Source organism: Rhagoletis pomonella, unplaced genomic scaffold (assembly GCF_013731165.1).
Source record: "Rhagoletis pomonella isolate Grant_MI unplaced genomic scaffold, Rhpom_1.0 Rhpom_scaffold_00017, whole genome shotgun sequence".
NCBI lineage: Eukaryota > Metazoa > Arthropoda > Insecta > Diptera > Tephritidae > Rhagoletis > Rhagoletis pomonella.
The window spans coordinates 1424676-1432917 of record NW_023458571.1 but is presented as its reverse complement, the minus strand read 5'-3'; the positions used below and the strand labels follow the sequence as shown (position 1 = coordinate 1432917).

Genomic DNA, 8242 nt, shown 5'->3' with positions numbered 1-8242 from the left:
ATTTTTCCGAAATATTTTGGTGGACGTCTTAAAATATAATAGATTTTGTAATGCCGGCGGAAAAACCGCAATTTTTTTTGGTTGTTGTTGTTGTTGTAGCGGCTACAACAACCCCGCCCAGGAAGGTTGGTATCTCAGTCGTTGTCGTCAAGTTCCACTAACGGCAACCCTAGGAAGCGTGCAGCTTCTGTGGGGTTTGTCCACAGGGACAAGGCCGTTAGGGTTGTCGGGTTTTCCGGGCATGCGAAGAGATGTTTCGAGTCATGTGGGGTCTCTCCGCATGCCGGACACTCATTCGGCACATCCTCATTCAACCTACTCAGGTAGGAGTTCAACCTGCTGCAGTAGCCGGAGCGAAGTTGTGCAAGTGTTGTGCGTGTCTCCCGAGACAGATGAAGCTCCGTCTCGTCTATGTCCGGGGGTGGTATGCCGGCATTCACAGGTCTAGAGTCTACATAACTCGAGACTGAGTCCCTGTGAATGCCGTTCAGGGCCTGTCGGTAAGCTGTCGGGTCCAGAGGTTGCTTAATGAACCTCTGGACTTCGTCCGTCAGTTCATATAGATGCCTCATGACGTGCCTAGGCGAGGGCTCCTCTGCAAGCAGCTGTCTGCTTGGGTGGCCACTTCTGTGGCTCCCGATCAGGAACTGCTTGCAGAGCATTATTTTGTGCTCCTTTACAGGGAGCATTTGCGCCTCGCCGTGCAGGTGGTGTTCAGGCGACATCAGGAGGCATCCTGTCGCTGTCCTGAGTGCGGTGTTTTGTACAGTCTGTAGCGTCGTCCACTGCGTCCTACTAGTCCCTGGCGACCACACTGGCGCTGCGTAGTTCAAAACCGGCCGGCCTATTGCCTTGTATGTTGCCAGCAACGTTTCTTTGTATTTGCCCCAAGTACTGCCGGCTAGCGACTTGAGGACCTTGTTGCCGCTCTGTACTTTATTGACAATAGCGGTTGAGTGCGCAGAGAAGGAGAGCAGGTTGTCGAATGTTACTCCGAATATTTTGGGGTTATTCACCGTCGGAATTGGTGTGTCATCGACGTGAATCCCCAGCGGTAGCCTGACCTCCTTCGTCCAGGTTGTGAACAGGGTCGCGGAGGATTTCGTAGGGGAGAGGGCTAGACACTTTGCAGTGAAGAAGCGAGAAAGTTCGGAGAGATACCCGTTTACTTTCGAACACAGGTCATCAATTCCATTCCCACCATTTTTTTTGGTGATGCAGTCTAATGTACACATATAGATAATTAAATAAATACATACATACTTATGTTCATGCTTATATACATACAATAAATGAAAAATTATGCGTTATTCAGTATTACTTGAATCATGAATGAAAATTTATTCTTTATTCGAAATTACTTGAATGATGAATAAAAATTTATTCGTTATTTGAAATTACCTGAATGATGAATAAAAATTTATTCGTTATTTGAAATTACTTCAATGAAGAATAAAAATTTATTCGTCATTCTAAATTACTTGAGTGATGAATAAAAATTTATTCGTTATTTGAAATTATTTGAATGATGAATAAAAATTTATTCATCATCCGAAAGTGCTTGAATGAAGAATAAAAATTTATTCTTTATTTGCAATTACTGGAATGATGAATAAAAATTAATTACATGAAAATTTACCATACTCGTCGAGGAGCCATTTCGAACTTTAGCATTATTTCTTCGGGATTATTTAAATTTTCATTTACATTAAATTTTTAAAATTAATGCATTAATTTTTTTACATTAACATTAAAATGCTATGCATTAAAAGATTAATGCATTTTTTACAACTCTGATACACTGAATTTAAGAAAAGTCGCCTAACTTCGATAATATTTATGCGGTTACAATAAAAGAGGTATCAGTTTATTTGAAAATAGATTTTATTTTAGATAGCAGTCCATATTTTGAAATTGTAGAAATTACCGATGGTCAAAATTAAAAAAATGAATGGGTCTTTTTTTAATTTACCCGATAAAAAATCCCAACAAGTCTAGTCCGACAATAGATTATTATATGCCATTTTAAAGGCCTATATATCCTCTTCTCAGATCATATTCGATCATTGAAATCGAATCAAAAATAGCCATTCAAAAACTCATAAATCTACAAAATCCTATTTTCTGACCTAAATCGCGACCTCTAAATGACCTTGAAAAAATCTATAAAAATATAATTTCTCATAAAAATGAATAAAATTAGAGGATAGGATCTTGAAATTTCCAAGCAGTTTCGATGGGCACCCTAACATAGATGTATGTATACATATCGATGGTCCTCTAATAAGGACAGCTCAAAACTTAAAAATTAAAATCCTTACTACTGTTAAAAGCATTCTTACACGATATGTATTTCCATATGTAAATGCTACTTTTCTGATATATTCTGATATATGGTACATACGAGGCATGCAAAAATGCAAATGCATATCGTGTAAAAACCCTGCAAGTGGCTCATATCTCTAATCTTTAATGAAGTAAGTAGTTTTCGCTACAAATAAATTTAAAAAAAAACATCAAAAATAATTGGAAATAATAAAAATTATCAGAAAAATAATTGCATTAGTTTGTTTTAATTTTTGATTATTTCGAATTATTTTATTAATGGCAAAAAATCATGATTATTTTTTAATTATAATTAATTATTAATTGGTTACAAAGGGAAATTAAAATAATCATTGAAATTACCAATGACAAATAATCATAATGATTACTAGTAACCCTAATCGAAATTTAACAGCTCTGGTAACAACTTACCGTTTAGCTTGTCGATTAGGTGACTCCGGTGAGAGAAAAGCTGTATTGTAGTTCTTAGCTGGTTCTTGTATGGTACTCTGATGCCAAAGGTAGCTAATCGGTGAACTAGCCGGACTGTGTCTATCCACATTAATGTGCATAGCACTCACTGCCATCGCTTCGTTATTTAACTCGCATGCACCTGTTAATATTTCCACACTTTCGCCTAATCTCGTACGTAAATCCTCGATTTCTCGTTGTAAGCAATCGATTTCGTTGCACTTTTCATCGAACATTTTTCTCGCAGTCTCTCGTAAATCATTTGCCTCTGCCTCTAAATCTGCATATTGCTGCTCTAAAGCATCTTTTTCCTCTATGGGAGACAGTCTATCATCACGACTGAATTGTTCTTCATATTCGCGAACTTTTTCCACCAACTCAGTGAATTTTTTATCACTTTCCTGTTGTTCTTCTTCGTAAATTTGCCGTTCTCTTTCAAATAACTTCCGTTCTTCAGCTAGCTTCGATTGCCAATAATCCTCGCAATCCTCGTATGCGCGTTGCATTTGTTCCAAACTGGCTTCTAATTCTTTACAGCGTTCATCTGTTGAATCTCCTTCACTTGAAGTCCAACTACTTTTTTGTTTTGCTTCTATTTCTTTAGTATTATCTTCTTTTAAACTCCGAGGTGACTCTGAATCAAGCAACTCAGAGTTGAGTGCCATCCACTCACCGCTGGTATCACTGGTCTCACTGCCCGTTGTGTCTGTACATTTCCGCACCTTACCCAATCGAGGGCTTTCTTCTGTGATATGTGATTTACTGGGAGAGTCACCGCGGCGCTTAGTAGCAGTCAAATTAGCTCCCAGCTCAGCATCATCTAAAACAGCACAGGGAACAACTATCGCTGTAGACGTCTTCGTGTTACTTACAGGTCGGATTTTTTTGTTCTTCGATTTTACACGCAATAGCTCTAAATTAATTGACTCGATTTCAGCGATTAGCTCATCGGTCTTATCTCGTAAATTTTTGTTTTCAATTTGCAATTCTGACATTTTTTCTACCAATTGGGCTACATTTCCGTCTTCATCACTTCTCTGGTCATTTCTAATATCACTAACTTCTTTACTTCTAACCTTTTTTAATTCTGCTACATGTAGATTTAGTTGTACATTCTTTTCGAGTAGTTCGGTGACTTGTTTCTGCATTTTTTTTTGCTCACATTCTAAATCGCAATTTTCTTTTCGTACTAGTTCCAGCTCTGTCCTATACTTAATTTCTTCTTGCTCAAGTTGCTTGATTTTTGCTTCAAGACGAGACGTAAAATTACTCCAATTTTCCCGATCGTTAGCCATTCGTGTTGACAATTCACGGATCAAAGTCGCATGCCTTTGCTCCATGACGCGTATCTGCATAAAACAATTGTAGTTGATTTTGAAAGGTAATTATAAAGGTATTATTTTTACCTCTTTTTTCGCGGAATCTTCCAAAGATGTTTGCCGCTCATCGACTTCAGTAACTAGTAAGGATAATCGATGATTCGCGTCTTTATTGCTGGTCTGTAACTTTTTATTTTCATCATACAATTGGCATACTGTTTGACGTAAACTCGTTACTTCTGATATCTGCATAGCCATATAGGCACGAACTAATGCCAGCTGTGTATCATCCTCTAAACCACGTAGTTCTTCTTCTAAAACTTTATTCAACTGGGTTACATCTACTTCTTCATCATCGAATCCGAGTGCGAGCAAAATGCCCCTCCCATTAGCAATTTGCGCTCGTCCAAATATATCTAATATTCTGTTGGCAGGCAGGATTTTTGATTCTGTAGAAATTGGCGGATCTAAAAGTAAAAGTAAGCAATTATCTTCTGTACTTTGTATTCAATATGCTACTCAATGATTCAACACTACCACTTAGGGCTTGTTTTTGTTGATGTTTGTCCCAAATCGATAACGACACCGTATCGTTTCCAAGTTGACTTTTTTTTATGATTGAAGCAAAGTTTCGGTGAGTAGGTAAAGATGAACAACGCTTAAGCTTAATATCATCATTCATTTTAGGAGGTCGTCGCCTTCCCTTATTAGGAATGTCAGTTTGTGAAGAAGAACGCTGCACCTACGCATCGAAACAAGTTATACGATTTCAATGTTTTAAAGAGATATACATATATACTTACTGATGAAATACCGTGGTGCAAATTTACATCGCATAGTCTATGATCATGTTGATGAACATCATCTTCAGAATCTGTCAGCGATGTATTTTGAACTGTGGGTCGCGAGCGTCGACCATATTTTTTTGTCCCCATCACTAGCTTTGGTGAAACTTCTCGATCGGATGCTTGGCAGTCACTATCCAACGATTTAGTTCCTTCGGTCACATCACATATGACTAGAGTTTGCTCTGTTTAAGGATTTTATTAATGACTCATTAGCACAAAAGGATTTTATACTAAACATGTCATAGAATTGTTACCTAAAATATTTGCTAGAACTTCGACACAAGTCTCATCGAAGTTCGTCCTTTTTTTTTTGTAAAAGAAGAGTGTACCCATTACATAAACTATTTTCTTTAAATATTTGAAAACTACGTTTAATTTTTATTCGCAAAAGCACTCAGATTTTTAAGCATTAAGTACTCGAACTGAATATTTCGAACAAGCGCTACGCTATTTATTTGTTTTCAACCTGGTTCTTTTCAGGTAGGCTCAAGTGATTTGCCTGTGTTTACATATTTATTACGATAAAACGCGTTAGCATTTCTAAGAAGCTCACAAAAGATAAGATACAAAACAAGATAAAAAGGATAATTTCGGAGGAACATGCATATGTATATATGTGTATAGAAGCAAATGTAAGTTGTTTTTTTACTACGGTCACAAGCAGTGAATATCTTCGTAAGTATGTTACATGAGATGCTCTACCTAGAAATAACAAAACTTAGAGATGTTCATTTACCTTGAAATAAGTTCTTTTATTTAAGATTTCACACAGTATCATTCGGATTTGGCAACGAGCGTGCGTGGGTCGTGCGCGTAGGGACACGATATCGAACCGAAAGTATCGATATGGTACTCATTTAAAGTATCGCTTTAAAAATATCGGGTACCCATTAAAATCGGAATAAAAAGACTCGATATTCCAAATATCGATACCAAAATCCAAAAAATGTATCTGAATATAGGTTTCGCATATAGGCCGCTGGGGTGTAATGGTTAGAAGTCCGCAACCCTTGAAAATGAAAAACAGCTTCCCATAAAATACAATCGCCGTTCAGAGTCGACATAAAACTGTAGGCACCCCCTTTGTGCCACAACATTAGGGCCCACGCGACAAATCGGAGGAGAAGTTCGGCCAAACACTAACATATTGTGTAAGCGCCGGACTTTATTAATATTACAACACGTAGAGATTGAGGTGTTGACTTAAACATTAATTACCGTTTAAAAATGTTCGTATTTAAATCAAGCGAAAAGTCTTAACCAAATGGATTTTCCATTATACATACACTACGTACATATAATGGAAATATTAAATTCAAATACTCCCGTACTAAAATGAAGCATTTTTCACTACACGGATGGCGTTTTGCACGTCTCGGATGCTTTTCATATGTAATTAAGAAGGTATATGTATACAAAGCATGCACAGCGGTGACAACACATACACACATACATGGTACGACATAATGCACTAATCGCATTAATTAATTAATTTTTTTTCTTCTTAATTACGAAAAAGCATCTGTGCACTTCACAACCACATATTTTATAACGTATATACTCAAATTTAATACGAGTTGGGTTGGTGCTCTTTCATATGCGTATTTTTTTCAATTTAGCACGTTTTTTTTTTTTATTCTAAAATTTTTTCCCTCAGTGTTGGAATGTGTGTTTATGACATTCGATACGATACTAGGGTTCTGATACTCGATTCCAAAAGATATCGTTTTAAAACTATCGAGTAGAAAATATCGGTATCGAATGCCATAAGTATCGATATGGTATCGTATCGTATCGAAATTCGTGTCCCTACGTGCGCGACCTCTTGTGGAATACCATGATTTGTGCGAGTACAGAGCAGTAGTTTTAACAATTTTCTCTTTGGCTTTTTGTGTTTCGGCGTGTAATACTATGCAAAATTAAAGCATGTTATGACGAAGGAATCTGGGCAAGCAAAAGGGTTTGTGAGTAATCTTGACAAATCTTCCTCTTTTATTTTGTGGTAATACATATTTAAAAAAGAACTTTAAGTTGGCTGTTAAAAAAAGATAAAACTGCCGATAACGGCGGTTAAGTTGAGAAGCAAAATAGCGTCGCCGACTCCATGGTCGGTGGTGTCTATTGAAGATGAAAATGATGCGATTAATTCTAAAAAAACCCAAAAATCATTAAAGAAGATATTGCCTCAGGATTTTATGAGCTTTCTTCTAGTGGAGGTCTAATAAAATGTAAAAAAGCACAGTGAAAAGATAACGGTAGAGCAAAACAGTAACATGGTGATTGGGATCAACTTGTCAAATAACGTTAAATTACAGGCATCTAAATTGATGCAGCGGGGAATGACCAATCAAAGTTTAAGCTATATGACCTACATGCATCCAAACTGCTTGAACCCTCACTTATTTTTCATGCAAATTAAGTAATTTTTATGGAGTGTGAAACAAAGTGTTTTGTGATATACAAAATTTTACTTTTAGGAAGTTTACAGCCTCATTCTGTATCACGAACGATAGACAACACGAACGATTCGTCTGCAGAGGAATGCTTCAAAAATTAGTCCGGCGGCATCATTTTAACCTGTTTAAACGCTACCGATACCATTGCAACGTAATGTATGAAAAGCAAGAGGAAGACGACCGATAGTTTAAAATCGCAATCAGAGAGGTGGTCGTCTGCAGACGAATCGTTCGTTTTGCCTATCGTTCGTGATACAGAATAAGGCCCTTAATTTTGTGAATTTGGTCCAAGTTCCATTTACGTATAAATACTTCTTTCTTGCTTACAATATTTGTAAAATGAAGAATGTAATTTAATAACTTAACATCTTTTTTAACGACAATTTTGCTTAAAATACTTTAAATTGCAAACTCAATTTTGCGTTTTCCTTTTGCGAATCTTTCTATTATTCTTTCAGTGTCAATTTCAATATCTAACTGCCTTATTGTGTATGTCCAGATTGGGCGATTTAGCGCCAATTTGGCGATTTTTTTTTGGATAACTGCGCGATTTATGGCGATTTTTTCCCTTCAAGTCAATTTTTTGTGCGCTATCATGTAAATACGTCGAAACGCGTGATAAGTAGGTTATGGAGTTAGAGCTTTAATTTGCATGTGGCACCAATTTTTATTGTTATAGATTTTGTTGTAGCATATCGAACATTTGCCACCATTTGTGACAACTCCCGCTGAATGTGAAATTTGCAATTTCATTTGTGCAAATAGCTGATCACGCCTTATTATACCTTTTATTTTATTTTTAGCGCCGAGCGCTTAAAAGCGG

At 36.8% G+C, this 8242-nt stretch overlaps 1 protein-coding gene across 1 annotated transcript in view; it reads right to left on the bottom strand.

Annotated features, from left to right (window-relative positions):
- Positions 1–5145, bottom strand: part of LOC118749513 (blastoderm-specific protein 25D) — a gene marked incomplete at its 5' end in the record, with an annotated part of 133018 nt that extends 127873 nt beyond the window's left edge. The window contains 4 exon segments of the mRNA XM_036484306.1: positions 2758–4145; positions 4203–4582; positions 4653–4857; positions 4919–5145. Of these exon segments, the coding sequence (XP_036340199.1) occupies positions 2758–4145; positions 4203–4582; positions 4653–4857; positions 4919–5145 (2200 nt within the window).
- Between the last annotated feature and the right edge of the window lie 3097 nt (positions 5146–8242).